The sequence below is a fragment of the Pelodiscus sinensis genome, chromosome 8 (genome assembly GCF_052426305.1).
Source record: "Pelodiscus sinensis isolate ZL-2025 chromosome 8, ASM5242630v1, whole genome shotgun sequence".
Taxonomy (NCBI): Eukaryota; Metazoa; Chordata; order Testudines; family Trionychidae; genus Pelodiscus; species Pelodiscus sinensis.
In genome coordinates, this window is record NC_143059.1 from 41567118 (window position 1) to 41591705 (window position 24588).

The following is a 24588-nucleotide window of genomic DNA, read 5'->3' on the forward strand; positions in this document are numbered from 1 at the left end:
AGTGAGAGATAGTTTATATGTTCAAGTTCTCAATACTGAGCCCAAAAATAGAACACCTAGGGAAATCACAGTGGCCTCAAGCATCAAGAAATTCCAAAGTGCAGAACTGAAGGAACCTAACACTTATATATTTAAGTTAAGTGACATTTCTGTAGAATTCCTTACTTAAAGCTAGACTGAATGCGGCACTAAAATTAACTACTGTGGTTAAAGAGAAGGCTGAATTTCTCAGAAATGAAAATTTGCTAACTCCACAGCAAGAGCTGGACCAAACAATTGAAAGAGAAACTATGCCATGTAAAAGGAACCACCCTAGAAGATGACCGTGGTTACCTCTTACTAGAGATTGTAGACAGAAAACTCAATTTTTGCCACAAAATACTTCCTTGATATTCTACATCCAGTCATTCTTTATATACTTGGAAGCCCTACTTAGGTGGTTATTAATGAACTGAGATTAAGGATTAATTTGGAGTAGTCTTTTATCATTCAATAGGGGAAGAGATGCATGCCCAGCACCTCACCAAATAAAAAGACAGTGCTGAGAAGAGGCAAGAGTAGGACAGCTGTGCACCAACCTTCAGTATCCTTAGGAAGAAGAGCTCCTAAAATACACTGGCTCTACAGGCATCACACTTCCAGTGAGAAGAGAAAGATGTAGGCCAGTATATATGAGAGCTGCTAAGGCAAACTTCTTTCTCAGTAGCAGCAATAGTCAGAATCTTCTTTACTGACAGAAGGTCTAAACTACAGCCATCAAAAGGAAAAAGAGAAGGTTCTAATAGCTAAGAAACAGCAGCCACACCGCTGGGTTTGGGAAGCAATGGAACATCCCACTCTGTGAACAACCTGGTTATGGATCCTGAATGGAGGTAAAGGGGGAGAGAGAGAAACACTGGACAATTTGGTTATGAAAGCACTTACCAGCCAGTGAGAGTCCTTGTATGCAAAATTAGTCATGAAGACAGTCATACAGGAAGTGTTAGTTGCAACATGAAGTTGGAAGAAATACAGATGGTTGCTCAGCTGGGATGTGTGAGGTAAGGAGGAAAGGACCCTATCTGAGTGTGATTCACACATGGACCTAACCAGCATGAAATTATTTTCTTTGGAAGTACAGCAGAACTAAACCAGTTGGGTAGATCCTACAGTCTGTTTTCCACTGCAGAAGAAGTAGCACAACAAATGTTCCTGTTAGGAGGAAACCAACCTGTAACAGCAGAAGTGAGGGAGAGATCACACTAGAAGTCCAGAGGCCCAGAGAGTCTAAAAAACTGGAATGAGACCATGGCAGCTGGAATGGCAGGCAGGATTCAAGAGGGACACAAAAGGATGATCACCTCTCAAGTTTTATGGCAGGCTGAATAAGCAGGTAAAAAAGCTAGGAAGCACTTCAGGGAAACTAAACTGAGCCCTAAGAACAACTTATTACTTCAAAGAGTCTGCTTTACTTTGGACACATCCCAAGGCAGAGAATCCAGAGGGAACTTACAAAGATGGCAAATTTTTCAACTAACTTCTTGAAGAACATTTTCTTATATGACCTTATCTGTAAGGACCTCTGCAGCAAAACATTCCACTCCCTCCTTTTCCAGTATCCATATTTCCTATATTCTTCTTTCTGAATTTCTTTGTCTTTTTGTTGTCTCTCTTCTGTACTAAAGCTGTAAAAAGAGTTTAGAAAAAGAATAAGAGCAAAAGTACTCTGGTAGGAGGTTGCACTCAATTCTTCCAGGACAAAAGAATCAGAAAAAACTGAGATAAGAAATGCAGTGTTGTGCCTTTATACTGATTTTGAATAAGAGTATTTTACCACCATTCGTTCTAAAACCTTTAGCCACAATACTTAAAGAAAGGACACTATAGTGATAGGAGGAAGCAGAGTTGTGTGATAATAGGAGCTCCTAAAAACTTAGTTGACTTCCAGAATATACAAAACAAACTGCTTTGATACAGAATTATTTAGATAAACATTTTGTGCCCAAATGAACTGCAGCAAAAGCAAATAAAAATTTGATGTAGAAATATGCTCATACAAACTAGAATATGCCCTTGGCCAGGTGACATCTCTTTTTATAATATATTAACGGAGAAGAATTGTTTAAATATTAAGAACAAGTTACAAATAAATAAGAAAAACAGAGGAATATACATGCAGTGTGGAATAAACAAAACTGAAGGATGAATTTTAATGGATTAGTAAGCTTATCTAATAACCTTACTAAACACAGACACAAAATTTCTGTGATGGATTCTAATAAAGCCTGAGAGATTCATAGGAAAGTTAAACACAGTTAATTGTAAGAATGAAATCAGCAGATAATTTGAGTGAACATTAAACTGTATTCACCTGGCCAGACTAAAATATCTGAATTATTTCTCATCTCTTGAATCGTGGAAAGCCTTGGTTGGACTGAATGGGTAATTTAAATACTTGGATGGAGAAATCTATACCAATATCCAATAAAATGTATATCTATAAACATACACACATGCTCATTCACATGGGAGACATAACTGGAAGGCCCCGCTACAGGGGAGCCTTCTTCACCTTTGCTCTTTACTCTACTTTCAAAACCAAAAGCAGAACAAATGTGAGCTAATGGGAAAATTGCAGGCCTCCAGGTGGAAAATATAAATGCACCGCTCTACAATGATGATATCTCACTGTACCTCACCCATCCTTTAACATCTGTGCCAGAGGTGATATTAGAATTGGATGAGTTTAGTCTTGCATTTTGGTATAAAAAAGAAGTATAGAAGACAGAACTACTCAACAGGATTAATTCTTTATATTGCATTAATTTAAGAAATTCTGTTCCTTTGTTTGAGTGTACCAATATGTAAGATGGTCAGCTTTGGGAGGGGCGCCTCCCCTTCGGGGTCAGTGGGTGGCCACTCCAACCCATTACATAATATATATATTTGTTTGAGTGTACCAATGTATACATAAGTAATTTATTATGTACCTAAAATTCAATATGCAACTGGTTAAGAGTTACCCAAAATTACCCAGTAATTACCAAAAAAATAAAAGTTGAACAAACCCAGCCTTTGCTGGAGAGAATGTAAACTCACCCCACACACTTTACAGGATGTGTTTAGAAGAACATACATAAATTTAAAATTTGCTCATACATGAAGTTTAAAACATCCTTAACTTCTGCTTTGATAAACTTAACCTACTACGCTTTGCTTTCATTTAGATGTTCAAAACAATAAAAAGATATTCATTCAAAATGTATGTCATAACAAGGAATTCATCACCACACTATGGCGCTCCAGAATAAAAATCTACAAATCATGTCTGTATAAATGTAATGTGAGAACCGACCAAAGTCTTTATGGTTTCACAACTGTACCCAATAAAATTTCTTTTACTTCAATAGTCAACAATTTATTAGACAAGTATTATTAAATATTGGATTTCAGAACTATACCTGTTGCCAAAGAATCAAAACATGATAGGAATAGCGCATATACAGTTCTCACTTCACAGCTCTTTCTACCATCACACAAGCTGTCAAAAGAGAATCAGAGAAAAGAAATGTCTCTTGTGGACCTTTCTCCACGTTTTCCATTTCTCTTCATAGACCTAAAAAACTCTCACGCATCGGTACATAACTGCCACAGTCATTAAGCTGGCAGAAGTACAACAGACATTGTATGATGCTTGCAGAAAATGTAGGAACTCCATCTGAACCTCAGCTACTACCAACTGTTTCTCCAGGAGCTGATCTAAAAGAGGAGCACTTATCCTCAAGAACAGAAATCTATGTTGGCACCTCTCATAGGAGAGCTTCTAGTGTTTGAGAGGATTCTTCAATGATTTTCCACACCCATCTTCTGAACTATTAGATCATAGCTTCCATACAAACATAATAAGATAATTATGAGATGAATTATCCCATGTTTAAAAAATAGATAATTGTATTTTTATTTTAACTTTAATTGACAATTAGTTAACTGGATCACTATTAGTAGCTCTGAACATCTTCCATTCAATTATTCTGACTTGTAACTCACAATGTAGGTGAGATCTCTGCTTTTTCCACGGTGTTATGATGAATTTATATTGTTTGTTTTTTTAAAGTTTGAGAGAGAAAAGACTTTTATCATTTGGAAGACTGCTCAACAAACAGACATTTGTCAATTATAATATATTTTCAGATAAAGTATAGTAGTCACATTTAATGTATCTCCTCTTTTGTTATGAACTAACTACAATTAAAAATTAAAACAAATATAAAATAACAGCCAACGTGCATAACCAAGTCAGAGAAATGTTTAGGTGTAACTTCAAAGATGTTTGACATAAACTATCTTCCAGTTTGTGTGTCTTAAAAAATGAACCCATCAATAGTTACAAAGATACAGTTGTTCATTCTGAATGATCTATAATGGGATTATTATTCATTCACCCAAAGCATGACATTTTAATTTATAGCACTATGTAATTCTCAAGAAAGACATGACTTTCATATCCTGACATGTTTACCATTGTAAGGCTAAGCTCATTATTAACGTAAGTCCATTTAATAACTTCTACATAATCTTCAGACACTGTTTCATTTTAAAATCTGGTAGGGTATGTTATTTTATCTGTAAATTAAAGGTATAAGTAAATTAATAGTTGCTACAAGGCAACTGATCATATTGAAATAGCATCTCTAAACCCATGTTATGTTCATTTAACTTCTTATTCAAATTATTGTGAGAGAAACTGATTTCTACTCCAAAGTTCCAATAAACATATGGCTCCTATGTATCTGACATCTTCAAGCTGCTTCCCAGGTACCCATAAATTATATGAGTAATACATGCATATATATTTTCCTTAACTGTATGAGAAGAACTGATGGCAGTATTCCTATGAGTCAACTTTCTGCCGAACTTTGTAAGGATCTTGACCATGGCAGGTAAACCAAATTATTTCAGCTGATTTTCAGTCCAAACCCTGCTCTGCTTTATGCACAGCTGACCACATTTCAAGGGACTCTTTTGGCAGCCAGAGACCACTGAAACACAAACTTTTCAGCTCCCATGTCAGGACCAGAAAACTTTACAGCATAGTGCCACTACACTGGCTCTACATCATATGGAATCTCCAGGTGAACATCTTTCTGGCTTTTATGTGTCACTGTGGTACAATACAGTCTGACTCTGAGCAGGGGCCAGATTCTGGTGTGATTTTTCTTAGTTGTGGACATTTTGAATTACTTGGCTAGAATGGAACTTGCTCACATAAACTGTCTTTAAAGATTTAGTTTGTGTTGCTAGGTTTGGGCTATGTCTAGACTGCAGAGCTTTTCTGGGATACCAGAGGTAGCCCGGAAAAGCTATGCTGTGTCCAAGGAATGTGTCTACTTTTTCGGAACAATTTCAAAAAAAGCGGACGTGGTTTTTTTGCCATCCCTTTAATCCTCATTCTATGAGGAAGAAGGGATGGCTTGAAAGAAGAGTTTTTTCCAAAATTTGGTGCTGTGTAGATGGGCCAAATTTCAGGAAAGCCTCTTTCAAAAGAAAAGCAGAAAAAGATATGCAAATTGTGGTTTGCAATTTGTATATCTTTTTTCAACTTTGCTTGGTAGTGTAGACCTACCCTTGGAGTCAATCACATACACCTATCTGACTTACAACTAGGGTTTCCAACTGTATAATTATACAAAACCCAAACACTCTCGCCTTGCCCCTTCCCTTTCATGAGGCCCAGCCCCTGCTCCATCCTTTCTCTGAGGCCTGACCAGTGCTCACTCCCTCTCCGCTCCCACTGTTGCTCACTCTTCCCCACCAGATGGGGTAAGAGGTTGGGGAGGTGGGAAGAGGCCAAGGGGCTAGGAGTGTGGGAAGGGGCTCTGGCCTGAGCCTGGGATAGGTGGTTAGGGTACAGAATGAGGGGAAGGATGTAGGCTCTGTGAGGAAATTTAGGTGTGGAGGGTTCAGAGCTAAGGCAGGGGGTTGCGCTGCAAGATCTGGGAGGGGACTCAGGGATGAGACAAGAGTGGAGGAGAGGTGCAGGCTCTAGGAGGGAACTTGGGTGAAAAAAGGGACCCAAAGCTGCTGCAAGGGGTTGGGGAACAGGAGGGGATGCAGGGTATGGGATGGAGTTTAGGTAGGATGGGGCTCAGGGACAGGATGTGAGGGTGGAGGAAGGGGTCAGGGTACAGGCTCTGGCTGGGTGGCACTTACCTTGGGTGGCTCCAAGTCCCAGTTGGCAGTGCAGCAGGGCTAAGGCAGGTCCCCTGCCTGCTCCTTGATCCCATGGCACTATAAGAAGCGGCCCATATATCCCTTCCTATAACCCCTTGGCTGGAGATCAGACAGTTCTACATGTAGCCCCTGAAGCTCCCACTAGCTGCAGTTCCCAGCCAAGGGGAGCTGTGGAGTTGTTGCTTGGGGCTTTTAGTGGCTGGTCTGCTTCAGGAGCCTCCAGGGGATGGAGCCCAATTCCAGGAGACACCCAGGGAGTGAAACAGGGAGTGAAACAGGGAGAGGTGACAACTCTACTTCTGACTGAGGAGGAAGGATAGCTTTGCGATTCAAGTTGTGGATTTGGACTCCACGGGTTTAATCTTCATCCTGCCATACACATCCTGTGTGACAACAGTAGGTCACTTAGGGTACGTCTAGTCTGCAGGCTTTTGTCAACAGAAGTTTTGTCGACAGATACTGTCAACAAAGCCTCTGTCGACAAAGAGTGTCTAGACTACATCCAGTTCTGTCGACAAAGCAAGCCGCTTTGTCGACACGACAGTGTAGGCGCAAAGGACAGTGTAGATGCAATAACGCCTTCTGTTGACAGAACAGTGTTGACAAAAGGCGTTACTCCTCGTAGAATGAGGTTTAGCGCCATCAACAAAACTGCTGAGTTCTGTCAACATTATGTCGACAGAACTCAGCGGCAGTGTAGATGCAGGTATAGTTTTGTTGACAAAAGTCCACTTTTGTCGACAAAACCCTGTAGTCTAGACACACCCTTAGTGTCTGTCCCCCATCTGGAAAATAGACATAGTACTTTCCTACCTCTGTGGAACAACAATAAATTCATTAACTGGGAGGCAGTCTGCTACTATGCTGTTGAGGGCCATTTAAGAACCTACGGAGAGGTAAAGAACGGGACATATTTCCATTAAATTATCTTTTTTCTAGTAGTTTAAACTTTGTCAAAGTAACGATTGAAGATGAAATTGCCATGATGAGCATCTGCCTCAAAACTTTATCAGCACATTTCAGCTAAAATTATCCAGCCATTTCTGAGGCACAGATGGGGAGGAAATCGGTTGTTTCGTCAATCTTATTTATTTTGAGGTGTTTCATTGAGAAGCTCTGTGTTATGAAGCAGGGACTTGACAACTGCCAGGATGGCGAAGGGAATTATTCTACTGTCAGAGATGTATCTTCTGCAGTGCTATGTAAATCAGCTCAAATCTGGCCAAGTTATAACCTCTGAAAATGTTTTGAGTTATACATGATCAACAGAAGCTTGCTGAGAGTCTGGCAGCTAAATTCTTTTGATGAATCCATCTGCACTGAGCATGTTCCATCCCTGCATAGCTGCAATGTACCAAACAAACTGCACCTGGATGCTCCATCCCAAAGCTACAGGTGCTGAGCAGTACTTTCCCTGCAATTGTTCTTCTTGGTAGCTGAGAGCTTCTGTGGTGCATGGCACCAGAAATGAGAGAAAAAACAGCATCTCATGTGCTTCAATGTACCCACTGCTTGCCCCTGGCAGGGAAGAGGAGGATGCAGCTTGACTTGAATACAGAGCAGTGAGAAGAAGAGAAAAGGCAGGAATAGAAGCAGAGAGGTGGAAGGGACAGGAGCAGAGGGAGACAGACGTAGTAGTTGGTATGTGGAATGGATAGAACAGAGACAGGATGGGGATGGACAGAGGCAGAAAGATTTATAACCACTAGGGAACACTCCTCCTAAAAACCTGAAAGTGAGCCAAGGGTTTCTGAGTTTTGTCATGTGTGCTTAGCAGCTCTTTAAAATTAATTCTATAGCAAAAGCACAGACAGCTATGTTTAAGAGGAAGTAGCCTAACCACAGACTACATGAATTGTCTTTTTGCTGTTAAGAAGGAATGTATTAGGAAATGTGTTAGGAAACATGATAATTTAGGATAAGCAGTAAAATTTGTAAGAGTAAAAATCCTCACCTGAGTCTCTAGCTCTTCAACAACATACCAAATTTGGTGCAAGTAGAAAAAATTCCTTGCATCTTAATTACAAGAGCTTCATCTCATTCGCTAGCTATTGAGTAGCACACCAAATTTGGTGTAAGTAAAAAACATTCTTTGCATCTACTTACAAGATCCTCAGCTAATTCGCTAGCCTTTAAAAGAAAAAAATTATTTGCATCTCAAATTAACCACAGAACTGAATAGACAATGAGAGATCAGGCCATAAATACCCTGCAGTAATAACTGCGGGTACCTCATCATCTACAACTCATTCTGGAAACTGAACTCACGTGCTGCTCTCTGACGACAAGAGGCAGGAGGTCCATATCGAGGCAGGCATTGTAACAGCATTCGTCATCCTCTACCTGGTTAGTAGAGAGATGCTGCTACACCTGATCTGGTGAGTCAAAAAAAACTTAACAAAAGACTCTAAAAAAAAAATGTAACAAAAAGAGTCAAAAAATCTGACAAAGTGTCAAAAAATCAAATCAAGAAAAACAAAATAATCTTGATAACCTATAAGATCGAGGATCCTCATAGCTGCAGTTCTTTTAAAAAAATAATTAATCTAGAAGAAATTAAAAAACTTTATAACGAGTTAGCTGACGCCACTAAGTATCCTTGTAATCACGCCAGCAGAAACAATTTGCTTTTTGTATTTTTCTTTTTTTATTCATTTTCTTTTATTTCTTAGCTGTTATCTTTTAACTTTGTTATTCATTAAGTGGCAACATCAATAAAGTTATGCTCATTAATTAAAACACAAACTGGTACTTGGTCTAAATTTATTGACAACTCCCCAGGTAAGCAAGGGGGCAGACCAGAGTTCTGCACAGTCCTAGCGAACTCAAGGGAAGGGGGTAGTTCGCTTAATCACGACCACTCAGCGCAAGTTTCAACATTATTTCTTGGCTATCAGCAAAGAGCCATGAATCCCTCTAAGGGCCAAGAATAAGAGTTTACATCTATCAATTGCTCTGATGTGATGGTTCTTTTCACATTCCTGAAATTTAGTTTACCCATTTCATCCTTTGAATAAATTAAGTTTATGCAAGTGGAAGTGAAGTAGTATTTTCAAGCAGGTGGAAAGGTGTTGATATATGTACTTTGAAGTAACATGTGCAATAAACTGACCAGCACCTACATTCCAGAACGTATTTATCAGGCAGTGGACACTGCCAGAGGCAAGATACCTGACTAGACAGAACTTTGGTATAATCTGGCTTGACAATTCTTGTCTAATTGAATATTTTAGAGATCAAACTGTGGCAAAAAAAACAGATTTATGAGTGTAAAAGTACCCTCCCCTCCAAAAAAAAGATATATGGACACATGAAGCTATAATGGAGAGATCTACAGAATTTACTGGATTCTCACATATTAAATGAGTATTCTAATAGAGAATAAAAGTTGTCAGACTAGCTTTGTATATGTAGATTCCTTTGGACAGGGACTTTGTTTTTATGATATTTGCATGGCACCTCAGATAATGGGTCTATGATGCTTGACTGGTGGCCTCTAGGCACTAATATAATACAAATAATAAAACAATTATTTTACATGTGATTCAGGACTATGCCATAATGACTATAATCTAGATTATACTACTGTTTACCTGACACTAGAAACCAGCCTTCAGAAGAACACAATATTCCCAATAAGATAAACACTTCCTGGAAAATCATCTTGTTAAAATCAATAGAAGAACCATGATGCCACACAACAGGCAAAGGGTATAACTACACAGCAGCTGGGAGTGGCTTCCCAGCATGGTTAGACAGCAACACAGGTTGCATGCTAAAAATAGCAGTGTGACTATGGTGACTTGGATGGCAGCTCAGACTAGGTGCTCAAGTACAATCCTGCCCCATGCCTTGGATGCTAGTTTCAGCCTCTATAGCCACATTGCTGTTTCTGGTGTGCTAGTTCAATTAGCACTAGCATGTCTGCCTGCCTGTTCTGGGACACACCCTCAGAGCTTGATGAACTGCCATGAAAATATGTTCTGGGTCTAGACTTGAAGTTCATTAACCTTCTACACGTAGCTCTTTTTGTGTGCTATAAGACCGACATCTATCTATAAGGTAGCCACTCCTCAATGTACACTATTAGATTCATATGATCAGCTAATATCAGGATTTAGGAATCAATAATTGTTTCTGCCCATAGCCTCCCCCAACCCAGTTTTTCTGCCCTCCCCTTCCATTTAAAATACTATCAATCATTGAATTGTATTGACTCAAACCTTTAAGTTCTGGACAACAAACATCAGTATAAATAAAGTCATGTGGTACAGCGCCATTCATAAATACATTTTTACATTTATTATTGTGCATTAATCTTATTTCTTAATCTAAATGAAAATTCAGTAGAACCCAATTCTACCAAGGCAAATATGTAACTATTATTGTTTTATAAAGCATTTTTAAACTGCACAAGTGAAATTCTACATTTTGTTTTGCTTGCTTAAGAGCTTCCATAATAATGTGTTTTCTAGCAGTGCAATATCAGAATTATGTTTTCATTTTCAGGTTTAAATGTAAGTATACTACAACAGTTTCATTTTTTAAAGTCTGTGTTTCTTTTGCATTATTACGTCAGAATGCTTAAAAATACATTGTGAAGAACTGATATAGCAGAAAAAGCAAACCTTTATATACACCCACACACTCCTTTTGAGCAAACCTGTTTGATATGAGGTTCTGAAATAAACATTTTACTGTATGTGAGATACAATATATTAAAGTTTATGGTGTGGTCAATACTAAAACCACAAGTTACCCCAAGTTTCAGGCATGAACTATCTGCAAGAGTTTGCCAATTGTTTCAATGTACACAAACACATTTTTGTGTCCTATTAATACTGGTCATTTCTCTTTAATTCTCAAAATTTAGGAACCTGTTCATGTTAAAAACTGTACAAACTCTTTTGGTCCTCTTTCTTTCTTTTTCACAGTTAATTTATGGTGATTTTAACGCAAAGATTTTTAGACTTCATAATTTACATGTTGACATATTACATACCTTAAAAGTGGAAAGACCATACAGTCTTGCAGTGTGAACAGTCTCTTGGGAAATATTTGTAATGTTAGTTATGAAGTCCTCAAGGTATTTACAGGCTTGTTCCAGATGTGTTGTGTTTATGATGATTTGCACCAGCTACAAAAGAACAAATGTCCAGTAAAATGCCCTTGCATCAATAAATATCAGCTGATTTTTTGTAAGAGTTATTGCTTTCAGTCACTGCGTTGCTAGTAGATAATTATAGTTTTACAGGCTACAACAGAGTAACTACCAATTTTAAAGTCAGAATGCAAATACTGCTTGTAAGTCATACTACAGCATACTCACAAAGAGTCAAAAGTTTAAAAACAAATATTACAATCACCAATCAATTTAAAAAAAATTGTATGGAAAAAAGATCACCATAGCCAAATTAATAATTTCATACCAGAAAAATCTCTGCATTAGATGAAATGTTAAGATCACAAAGTAAAAAACAGAAGGTAGAAAATTTCAAAATTGAGATTGCTCCTTTGTGTATAAACTATGTACCAATATTATGAGATATATTCTTTCTCTACTAGACCCATGTCTTTGTTCAGCACACAAAACAGATAGGACTTGGTTTAATGAAACATCACTTCAACATTTCTTAAATCATCTCTGTCTTTTTAGGCTTCTCTATGGCCCGTAATCATTTTAGTAACTAAGTACCTCAAATACAATATTTTATCTTCACATTGTCCCTGAGAGTTCAGGAACTATCCTATTTTACAGATGTTGAACTAAGGCCTTGTTTACACTATGCAGTGGATCAATGCTGCAGCAATCGATCCACCAGCCCTTGATTTATTGCATCTGCTTAGACAGGATAAAATGATCTCTGAGTGTGAACGTGTCAATGCCAGTACTCCACCAAGATGAGAAGAGTAGCTGGCATTGATGGGTGAGCAGCCTCTTCCCCCCTCCCCACTGACCTTACTGCATGCAAGATGCCACAGTGAGTATGTCAACTTCAGCTGTGCTATTTGCATAGGTGAAGTAGACTGACAGTGCCAGTAAGTGTAGACAAAGCCAAAGACACAGAGAGATTATGTCACTTCTCAAGATAATATAGCATCCATAGACTAGAATTTATATCTCCTGGCCTCAACCTAGTTCTTAAACTGCAATATCATTCATCAGCTTTCAGTGGACCCTACTGCCACCACAGCACAGCATGTAACTGCAGGGAATGAAACAAGAGCTCATCTACACAGAGTGTGCACCCCAAGGCAGGGCATGATCTACGGTGCACCAGCTTTCTGTGCACTAACATCCCATGTGGTCACTGACATGGCAGAATGAAAAACCAGGGCTGGCCTTCGGGAAAATGGCGTCCTTGGTGAACTTGTGTTAGGCGCCTCTGTGCCCCATGAGCATAGCATCCCCCATTTCCCCTGACATCTATGGGCTCCCCAGCCCCTGGAATCCAGTATGGTGCCCCCTTTACCTCTAACCTAAGTTCCCTGTAAGCTGCATGCCTGTGTGATCACCTAGCTGTTTTCTGAGCTCCGCTTAGAAGTTCAAAGCTCCCACGCAGGCAGGGAGCTCAGCTGACCAGTGGAAGGAGAGATGTCCTCTCGCTGAGGAAGCATCTAAATGGGGCTGCTCTGTGCTTGAAACTGAGCAGCTCCCAGAGTTCAAGTAGGTAAAAAGGGAGATAAGCAGGGAATAAGTGGCTGGGGGAGGGGAAAAGAGGAGGAGAGAGTGAGAGCGAGAGAATGAGTGAGTAAGTAAATAAATAGCTGAGGGGGATTCAGAGGGGAGGGGAATTTGCAGAGTCCTGACTGCGTGAGAGAGAGAGACACAGAAACTGAGCAATCCCAAGCCTGTTGGGAAGGGGGAGATAAGGAGAGGACTTCAGGGTAGGTGGGGAAAGATGGGGTAAGTAGGTGCTGGCATCTATGCAGGGAAGTGGAGGCAGGGGGCAGTTTGTTTGGGGATTCTGACCTGCTGCAGTCCTCTCTGTCTGGCAGGGTTGAGGGAGAAAGAAGGCTGCATGGTGTGCTTGTAAGCGCATGAGTGCCAGGACATTTGCATGATTATATTTCAAACAAAGCTTACATAGTGTTAATGGCTTAAGGTAAGAAAGAAAAAGATTTTTTTAACAGAATTTTTTGGAGTGTTGCAGATATCTAAAGCTCTGATCTGAATGATATCACCCATTCTCCAGTAAACAGGAAGGGGAGTGGGAGACAGAGCATCTTTCTCTACTACTCCTCTCCCCCTTCCCTTCTCCTATTTATTTCGAGTTTTCATATCCCCAACTCATAACTCCGGTCATCTGAAGAAGTCGTCTGTGCCCACAAAAGCTCATGATACCATCTACATGTTTTGTTAGTCTATAAAGTGCTACCAGACCATTTGTTGTTTTTTTCTGTAACAGACTAACTCGGCTACCTCCTGAAGCTCCTTAAAATCCTATGTTATTAATTAATACATATTGTCATTAAGTATGTTGTATTGCATTAAGGCCAGATCTTTGCTATGTAGTAGAGTTCTGGCTCTTATAAGTCAGAAGTAGCAAGTACTAGCTTGAGCTGTAACAAAAGTTAATGATACATGTGCTCCCAGGGTAGTGTTAATTTTCTTTTTTATTTGATTTCATATTAAATACCATAAGCATTGCTGCTTGCTAAATATCCCTTGTTTTAATATGTTTTCTTCCACACTTAGAGTGCTTAAAAATATATATATGTGTGTGTGTGTTTTGTTTGTATTGGAGGTGCACAACCACACACACACTACCTCAATATTGGTGGTGCACATAAAAAATTTCAACCTGCCTAAAAGAAAATTCCAGCCCAAGGACAGAAAATGTTAATGGGAACACTGCCTCTAACCCCTGCATTGTGCCCACTTTGCCCAGAACCACTGCACAGTGCCAACTTTACCCCTAAACCCTATACTTCCCTCTCACCTGCACCCTGAATCCCAACCCTGCGCTGCCAGAATTCATTACAGCCCCCGCCTGCCAAGTTTCCCACTCACTTAGGCCTAGCAAATCCCATGCCCAGTACTCTCCCATGCATAGACTCCCCCTATTACTCAACACCATTTTTACAGCCCCCTCTCCCTCACAACTACTTACCCCATATTCCTGAGGGAATTCAGCACCAAAAATTAAAAATTCTGTGTACAATATTTTAAACTTTTGCAAAAATCTGCAAATTGTATTTGTCAATAAATGTGGAAAGTCCAGCATGGCAATGTTAAGCATATGCCACTGGCTGCATAAAGGTGGTCTATCACCCAGCAGCCTTCACCCCTCCTTGCTAGCAGACTAAGCAGCACAGCCTGGCAGGTAGGGACTTTGCTACATTCCAGGCAGTGGTGGTCTGCACCACTGTGGTTTCCCAGAGGGCTGCAGTTGGGGGAAGCCACCAATTCTGCACTGGATAGGGCCAGAGAGGAATCTGTGCTGCGTGCAGTCAAGTGAAATCCCACTGCAGTCAGTGAGGGGAAGCTCAAGCCTCTTGTGGCACCTGCTCGTAACAGTGTCCTGTCCGGCCCTGGACATGGGACATTAGGACACAGTTAGCCAAAACACTGTATATTCACCCCCTGAATTGCTGCGCACTAACTTGGCATGTACACAAGCACTAATTTACTTTCCAAACCTGTCCTGTTTTCAATCTAATACACACATCCAATGAAGCTGGACTCCTGTGGGAAAAAATGTGATCATGTAATAAAATATTTTATTGCATGCACATACAAAAAAAAGGGAAGGAGGTGTAGGGAACCTTAACTTTGTTATTTCTTGGACAAAGTTAAGGTTGCTTTGCGTGCGTGCGTATATGAGTGAGTGAGTGAGTGAGTGAGTGAGTGAGTGAGTGAGTGAGTGAGTGAGTGAGTGAGTGAGTGAGGCTTTTTAAAAATATGATGAAATTCTACCATGATCTATCTGTACATAGCATATGAATGCTCTGCACTGAATAATATGCAATCAACAAGGCTGGAGCCCTTAACTCATTCCTTGCACACCTGTGTCATGTGGACCAGGATTTCTTCAGTGCAATCCTTCCTTCAATATACATGCCCATATAAACATATAGTTAGACTCAACCCTCTCATCTTCGTCATTTTCATATGGCAACATACATCTATACATCTTCCTCTTTTTCTGTTTCTTTAATTCACACATAAAATTGTTTCATGCAGTTTAACACCAAACAATTAATTTGTTAACCTGATATGAAGTTTAGTACTACACTATAGCTGGATTTATGAAAACATGTTTAGAAGTACTTGTCCTTTATAAACAAATTCTTGGGAGATGCATTTCATAACTTACCTCTGTTAAACCTATGTGTGGCTTTTTTATGAGGTTTTGTAAACAACTGCTTAAAGTTCTGGTTAGCAGCAAATTTGTAGATTTTCTAAGCATATCATCTATTTCTGTTGAACTGAAAAACAAAGTTTTGGATACCGTTAAACCTATACTGAGAGTTACAATACTTTAATTGAAATACTTAGCATCTTTACATCTTCACATGCTTAGCATATTGAATATGGCTTACTAATCCTCTCTTCAATGGTGACTCTAAGGTTATTTTTGACTCTCCCTCATCTCTGATCTTGTAGCTGCCTTGGTCAACTTCTTTCTCTATTCATGTTTGTCTACTGCATCTATTTAAATAGCACTAGCATTTACAGTCCTTCCATTGTTTCAGGCCTTTCCCCGCTATTTTCCTCCGTCCTAGTTCTTTTCTCCTTTAACAGCATATGGCTGTGCCACAGATGAATATTCAACATATCCCAGAATGATATGGATGTATTTAAAATCCTAACACCAAAATCTGGGGCTACGTCTACACTGGCCCCTTCTCCGGAAGAGGCATGTTAATTTCTAACTTTGGAATAGGGAAATCCCGCGGGGGATTTAAATATCCCCCGCGGGATTTAATTAAACATGGCCGCCGCTTTTTTCCCGGCTTGGGGAAAAGCCGGAAAAGGGCATCCAGACTGGCGCGATCCTCCGGAATAAAGCCCTATTCCGGAGGATCTCTTATTCCTACTTGCAAAAAAAAAAAAGCGGCAGCCATGTTTATTTAAATCCCGCAGGGGATATTTAAATCCCCCGCGGATTTCCCTATTCCAAAGTTAGAAATTAGCATGCCTCTTCCGGAGAAGGGGCCAGTGTAGACGTAGCCCAGGATAAAATTGCTCAAAAATTCACTGTACTTATGCAGTATGAATTTCTGAGCTTGCATCAACAGTGCTTCACAGCCACTTACGGAAAGGCATTAATTGGCTTAGCCTAATATTTGTGGTATCAGATGTTCAGGCTATGTCATCACATTAACTAGTAACCTGTCAGTGTCCCCATAAAAATGTCACTGGTGGAAGTGAAGATGTGAAGTGGCTCCCTTCCCTCATTACCAGATAAAGGTAATATGTGATGATCAGAAGCCAAGAAGGAGACAGGAAATAACTATTCGTTATGCAGAAATAAAATCTGTCTATTGACTTGATTGAATAGTTAAAGAAATTTAATCAGATTCTGTATAATTAAAGTGACTAATCTGTTCCTTTGACAAAGACAAAAGTATTTTTAACACCCTTTTCAACAGAATTCAGCTTTGCAGACATCAGGACAATCAGGACATTAAATTGCTTCCAATATGAAGTCACTGGTTTGAGACTTATTTTACCAGCCAATCACGAGGAGAAACTTTTTTTTGGGGGGAAGAGGTCTTCAGAATGGCACCTCCCCTGTCTCCCCCCCCCCCCCACTTACACACACAAAGATTGTTGTTGCAATGAATAAAACATTCCCTCTAATTCCAGCATTTAACATTACAAACATGATAATCAAGGAACTGCTACATGTACTGTCAAGTAATGAAACACCATAGTGGCAATTAAGAACTGGCCAGGAAAACTGTGCAGGTGAACAGAACACACACTACTAGCACTGTGTCATTAGCAACTAAAGAGTTTAAAAAACAGAAACATAGGAACATTTATACTGGATTTGACCCATAGTCCACATCCAGTATCTGACAGAGGCCAAAACTGGATGCTTCAAAGGAAGGTACGGTAGGAGAAACTTTGCAGTAGGTAGAATTGGGATAATCTATTCCTTCACAAAGGCTTCATCTTAAACCAGAATAGTAACAGATTACTTTAAGTTTGTCATACCTTTTTGTTACTAACTATTATTATTTTTTATCCATCTAAACATCCAATAGGTCTTTGAATTTTCCTAAATTCTTGGCTTCCATATCTGGTGACAATGAGTGCCACCATCTGATTATATACTATGTAATGTGTTTCCTATGATCAGGTTTGAATTTGCCACCCTGCAATTTCACTGAATGTTTGCTTTTTTGAGTACACATGCACACTGAGCAGAGGTCTTTATGGAGTTGTCCACAGAGATGCCCAGATCCCTTTTCTCAGTTGATATAGTCAATTTAGAACCCTAAGAGGTATATAATCAATGCACATTTTCCCCTTCAATGTGCATTATTTCATATTTATTGACACTGAACTTAATCCAACATATTTTACCCAGTTTTCCTAATTTCTTCTGAAGTCCCTCACAGTCTTCTCCAGTCTTGACTATAACCATATCATTTGTCAACTGTACCACCTCACTGCATGTCCCCCTTTGCAATCATTACTAAACATATTAAATGCTAAAAGTAATACAAAATCTATATTGTGGCACGCTGGTGTTAACCTTCTGGCATGATGAAAGTTGAGCATTTTTTCCTATTGTTTTCTGTCTCAGCCAGTTTCTGATCTGTGATAATATTTTGCCTTTGACCACATGACAATTTAGTTTCTTTAATTGCCTCTTGCAAGGGATCTTGTCAAAAGCTTTTGAAAGACCTAAAATGATGTCAATCTGGTTACCTTTTTTCAAATATTATTGACACATTCAAAAATTCTAATAGATTAGTGAGATAAATGTTTTCTTTGCAGCAATCATGCTGGATAGATGCCATCATATATTAATTATTCTGTTCCAGGTATTTCCCTAAAGGCGTTTTAAAATTGGTACAACATTACAGGAGATTGGAGATTAGAATAGTGGCTCTTTTAAATGAAGCACTGCATACTTTTGCTAGCAGTTCATCCACTTCAAGCTTGAGCTCTTCAGCACTCCTAGAGCTATACCCACTGGGCGCCAGTGACTGGTTGCTTTTTAAATCATCAGTTTCCACCTCTTCTTCTGATAACTCAATTTTTGATAGAATCATATCTTTATTATCAAAACCAATCAGGCCTGGGGTACGTATTCTAACATTCTCCAAAGTGAAGACTGATGCAAAGAAATCATTTAGCTTTTTAGAAATGTCCTATCTTCTTTAATTACTCCCTTTACCTCTGCCCTTTCTCTCCCCTTTCCCCGCTACCCTCCCGCCCCACAGCAGTGATCCAGCAGACCCACTGATTCTTTCACAGGCTTTCTTTTTCTGATATGCTTCAAGAATGTTGTATATTTTAAAATCTTTAGCTGTTTGCTGTTTCATATTCATTTAAATCTTCCTAATTTCCCTCATATATAGCCTGCTGAAATGTATACTTCTGTTTACTGGATTCACCATAGAGTTAGAGTTTCCAATTGTGAAGACTCTTTGGTCTCAATATTTTACACTTAATATCTTTTTCTTCATCTGGATGCCCTCCTAACACATTTACATTCTTACCACTTATGTTTTGTGTCCTAAAATTAAACTCTTGGATCATCTACATTCAAAATTTTTGTCCTGAGAGAGTCTCTGGAATATTTTAGATACAGTGCTACTCTGATGCATTTTTAATATGAGTTAGAGTCTGCTGGAAACTAATTTGGATTGATTTACTAGAGCTATACTTGGTCAAACTGCTAATAAAACTCAGTACTGTTTGACAGAGAAGAAGAAATAATATGGGTGCAAAGCACATTTAAGTAATGGACTAAAAATTATTGGCTGCTCAAAGAAAGTCACTTTCCAACATACACATCCCAAATCTTTTCAGGGAATCACTCAGCTTCTTTTTACTTTTAAAATTAATAATCAAGGCTGGGATTCTCAAGAAGCCTAACACAGTTAGGGTGCGTCTACACAGCAGGACTTAACTCAAAATAAGTTACGCAAATTGAGTTACGTCAATTGTGTAGCTTATTTCAAAATAGCTTATTTCAAGTTTTGGTGCTGTCTACGCAGCACTTATTTCAAAATAAAGCCCCCTTCCTCTGACCTCCCTTACTCTTCATACAATGAGGGCTACAGGAGTCGGAGTAAGAAGTCCTCCAGCTTGACAGTATTTCAACATCATTTCAAAATAACTGCCTGCTGTGTAAACACAACTAAGTTACTTCGAAATAATGTTAGTTATTTTGAAATAATGTTGCTGTATAGACGTACCCTCAGACTCTCCATTGGAAAATCAATTGGAGATGGGCACTAAGATTCTAGAATGTATTTGGCAATAAATACTACTGCTGAATCCTGATGATGATCATCATGGAAACACCTCTCTCCTGTTCAGTCAGAAGAAATGCTGTTATGGGGCCTTCAATCTTGTTTTTGACCTCTGGGAGCTAATGTAATACAAATTAATCCATAGTAATAATGAAGCCTATAGCAATTTCAGTAATATTATCTATGAAACTAAACTATAAGAAATTAAACTAAATATTAAAAAAGAAAACAAATACATTAAATTTTGGTTGTTGGTTTTCTACTTTGTTTAATAATAACCCATATTGCAGCATTTTATGTGCGCTAAACCGTAGTTTTTTAGGTTACGTTTACATTCTTTATTTTTAAATAGCAGAAGAAAATATGAACGGTGGCACATGAAATTAGGGCCGAAAAAGAAATATTTTCTATTTATGAACTCATGGTGCTCAAGATTACACTGCAGTTTAATTATTCTCTCTTCCCCCATGAGTTTTTCAACAATATATAAGTCTCATATATTAGATCTCAGGATTCTTAATAAAATATATAATTTCAAAACACAAAGAATAATTTGAAGGTGAACCATTTTATCCTTTTATAGTAAGAGATCATAAAAAGCATCAATTCCAAAACTTTTCATTTGTCTGAAAAATACAAATAGAATTTCAATAGCCCTTTATTACACCAAAATCAATCAAATTAAGTATGTAGAGTTTCTAGAATTCAAATTTAAAGACTACAAATGAATGTTAGCCAGCATATTCTCCCTAAAACTGAGTATTTCAGCTCTAATCAGCCATGCAGCCTTGCTGCCTTTGCATCTTTGGTTTCCAGCAAATTCTTCCACTAGGCAATAACTTAGGGCTGGCTTTCAAACCAGCTTTAAATACTTATTTTTCAATATATCAAATGTGAATGGGAACAAAATTAGCCGTGGTGTTAAATCGCTGAACTGTTTCAAATTTTACATTTGAAGAAAATGGCAGTTGCCATTTCAGATTAAATTTGTACTATACATCTACAGTACTCTTAAGAAATATACCAGGCAAAACACTTAAAAGCAAAATTGTGTCTTTAATAAATGAATCATCATCTGAAAACACTTGTCTCACATAACAAAATCCTAGGGATACACATTTTATATGATATAAAGAGGCCTTGCTATAACAACAGTGAATGGCTCTATGAGACATTATATCAATAATTATACATCTTGAAATTAAGCCAATTTTTCCTCAGTCTTGGAAAGCTAACAGACAGAGTTGAGGAATGGCAATTCAAGGAAGACTTAGAGTCCTAGTTCCACTTACAGAGACATGTAATTTAACCCAAGCCCTCACTTTTTTAACTTGTTCAACAGTAGCGGAACAAATCTCCAAACCTAGTGCTTCAAATAAATGACATTCAGTGATACCAGCCTCTATGAACTGGATGCAATGTTTCTCACTCAGAACAGTTTCCAAAAGAATTTACATTTATTAAAAACATGCTGCAACAATACAATGGACAGAGATCAACCGGGAAAAAAGATAAAATACTAATATTTCAAAAAAGATAAAATACTAATATGCACAGTCCACTTACTATAAATATATATAAACATGCACCCCAAACTTGTGGAAAGTCAGAAAACACCTTTGAGGAGGAGAAAGTGGGAGAGGTAATACCGTTTATTCGACCAACTTCTGTTGGTGGAAGAGATGAACTTTGGAAAGATATTACCTCACCCATGCTGACTCTCTCATACCCTGGGTGATATCCAGGCTGTATATCTGTTTACAATTTGGTAATACTTATAAAGACTGTTATGACAAGAATACAGTTCTAATTTCAATTTAAAAAAGTCCAGTGTTCATGATCTGTTTCACCAAACACCCCATTCACCCACTCAATTACCCAGTACCACTAACTGAATTTCAACACTGACGGCAAAAATCTGTTTATTTTTAGCTCTTGGAGGTTTGTTAGCGTAGCAGTTAGGAAAGAGTAATTTGTGTGTTTAATGAGTCACTGTTTAGCTATGGGGGGGGTCAACAGGTACTCATTAGTACGTGTAAATTATAAACAGTATCAATTAAGAATGTGTGAAAGGAGAGTCATTTACATTTGTTAACCGAGCAGAAGTGGATGACCAGCTGTGAATAGCAAATTTGAGCCTTCAAGGCTCATCTACAAATGTTATTTTATGTAATTAAAACCAAGCTGGGCTTTTGGAGGGTAGCAGGGGGGAGAATGGAAGTGTTGAAATATTTTCCACAGAAAAAAAAGTAATTTTGTAGAGGTTTCTTTTTAGTTTATATTTAGTTTTGTTTTTATCAGAAACTCTCTCTAAAGTTGACTTCAAAGAGAATCTTCAAAGTACGTACAATTTGACATATATTCAAGAATTCTGGCTTGATTTAGGGATGGGAGACTACATTATTATTTTATTCTTGCATACTGCACCATTAGTGTGCACAGTGCTTTAGTATAGGAAGTAAAGATATATTATTTGCCAAAAAGCATTCACAGTCCAAGTAAAATAAGAAAGCGAGAATGATTGGGGAAAATAAACATCAGGCAAGGAGGAAGAAGAAAGTATATAAGTATGCTATGGTTTTATAGTATGCATCATGTTAATGTGAACCCAGACACATGCATAAAATTAAGGATGTAACTTTTATTAAACTTCAACACAAGGGAAGGTCATTACCCACCCATCAGCCTTATTCTCCTTGACCAGGCATATAACTGGTTCCAGAGCCAGAGTTAAGAACATGAGAACAATAAGACTTGGTCAGACCAGTATACTGTCTGTTACAGAATTTGATGCAACATTTTTTTCAGTTAGGAAATTGTCATCTATAATTCAGAAATTCCAACATGAAACCTCTAGCATATGTCCACTCAGATTTAAGTCCCCCCATGATAAAACAGTTTTGTCTCCCTACACAATAAAGATGAGGGCTTGAAGATCTGCTCAGCCTGTTCTCTACTGTGATTTTGTGGTCTGAAGCAGACAACAACCTCATCTTCCATGCTCAAGGAAGAAGGTGGGAAGAAGTGGAGAAGTGGCAGGGTAGTGGTGAAGGGGCGCAGTAGGATGGGGTTTGGGGTGGAGCAGGGATAAGAAGACATAGAACCAGGATGAGAATTTTGGAGAAAGGTGGTCAGATGGGGGCAGGGCCTGAGGCAGCATGGGAGATTGAGCACTCTCTGGAACAGAGGAATTCAATGCCTTATTGTTCTCTTTGTCTACTGAGGGTAGCAATTAACTTAGTTTGTAACAAGGGAGATTTAGTTCAGCTGTTAAGAAAATCTTTCTGGATGTTAGGATATATAACTACAGGAATAATTTACCTAGGGAGGCTGTGGAGGTTTTTAAGAAAAACTGAGAAGGGGGATGGACTAAATGACCTTCTGAGGTTCCTTTATAGCCCTACATTTCTATTAACTAAAAAATCAAAATATTTCAGATGGCCCAAAAGGAAGTCTTGTGTCATCATATGAAAAAACTGTATCTCTTTTGGTCATTTTACTCCATCAATTTTTTGATAATTATCTAGTCCCATGAACTGTCGGTCTTTTCCTCATTGAGGATGTAAATGTGTAGACAACTAAACAATTAACTGACAAGCCCGGGCTTATCAGTTAATCTTGTCGTCTAGACGCACTCCCTCCATCCCGCTGCCTCTGTATCAGAGGCAGCAATGCAGAGGGCAGGAGCCAGTGCCCATGAGAAACTGGCTTATAAGCTAGCTCCCCACGAGCATCAGATCTGCCTGCCTCACCATCCCCAGCAGAGGCAGCAGTTCAGAGGGTGAGGGGGGCAGGTGGAGCTGATATGCACACCGGCTTTCAAGCAGGCTCCCAGTGCGTACCAACTTCGCGGACCCACCTCCCCCCCTTGCCGCCTTCTACAGAGGCAGCAGTGGGGGGGAGGCAGGAGCCAGTGCTTAAAAGCCAGTTCCCCCCAGCACCAGCTCTGTGGTGTCACCTCCTCCCACTCCACCTGCCCTGCTGCCTCTATCAGAGATAGTAGGGCGGGGGGTGAGGGTGGTCCAAGGACAGCTGCCAAGAAGCCGCCTCTGTCCGCTGGGAGTCTGAGCTCCTTGCGGACAGAGGCTGCTCCAGCATCCCACGGTGCAGCTTCTGTATGCGATGAGCCTGGGGCCGCAGCAGACAGAGGCTGCTCCACAGCGGCAGCTCCTGTCTGGGAGGAGGGGGTCCAAACTCCCTATGGACAGGGGCTGCTGCTGCGGAGCAGCTTCTTTCCATGGGGAGCTCGGACCCCCCTACAGACAGGGGCGTCTGCCACCCACGCTGCTGTCTCTGCAGCAGCGCAAGGCAGTAGGCGAGAGCTGGTCTGTGCAGGAAGTCAGTTTTTAAACTGGCTCCCTTGGTGGACTGGCTCCTGCCTGCCACCCCATGCTGCTGCCTCTGACAGAAAGGCAGCAGCATGGGATCGCAGGGGGCTCCTGTGAGAAAGGGGCCAGGAGCATACTGGCTTCCAGCCCCACCTCCGGGAACTAACAAATAGTTGTGTAATCACTAACTTTTCATGCATTTACACGACTATTCAATTACATGCTATCTTACATCCCTATTTCTGATGTGAAGGTGAACAAGAAGTGTCTTGGAAACAATGATTAAATTGTTTTTGTCTTTTGGCAGGAAAACTTTTGTATCCAAAAGTTCTATCTTTTGGTATCCAAACAAGTACAACTAAACAATAATGAAATTGTTACAGTGAGAATGTGCAGTAGAAAACTCTATGAAATCCACAGGTGTACTGCTGAACGCAGATGCGTCATGCATTCTTGATCATCTTTTGGTTTAAAAACCTTAAAATTCTGCTAGGGAAATCACTAGTAAAAACCCTGGGCAGCTTATCAGTTCCGCAGTATGATTAAGTCAACAGTATTGAGACTTGTTAGCTCCAAAGTTAAAAAGCTGTTGGAAGCAAGGAGG

The 24588-nt window shown here is 39.4% G+C and overlaps 1 protein-coding gene across 7 annotated transcripts in view; it reads right to left on the minus strand.

Moving 5' to 3' along the window:
- EXOC6 (exocyst complex component 6) overlaps window positions 1–24588 on the minus strand; it is a 219444-nt gene that overhangs the window by 89348 nt on the left and 105508 nt on the right. For all 7 annotated transcript variants that reach the window (XM_025179786.3, XM_006113178.5, XM_089780169.1 and 4 more), the window contains 2 exons: window positions 15531–15642; window positions 11213–11347 (listed from right to left, as the gene is read on the minus strand). In XM_025179786.3, the coding sequence (XP_025035571.1) occupies window positions 11213–11347; window positions 15531–15642 (247 nt within the window). The remainder of the gene's footprint in view (window positions 1–11212; window positions 11348–15530; window positions 15643–24588) is intronic.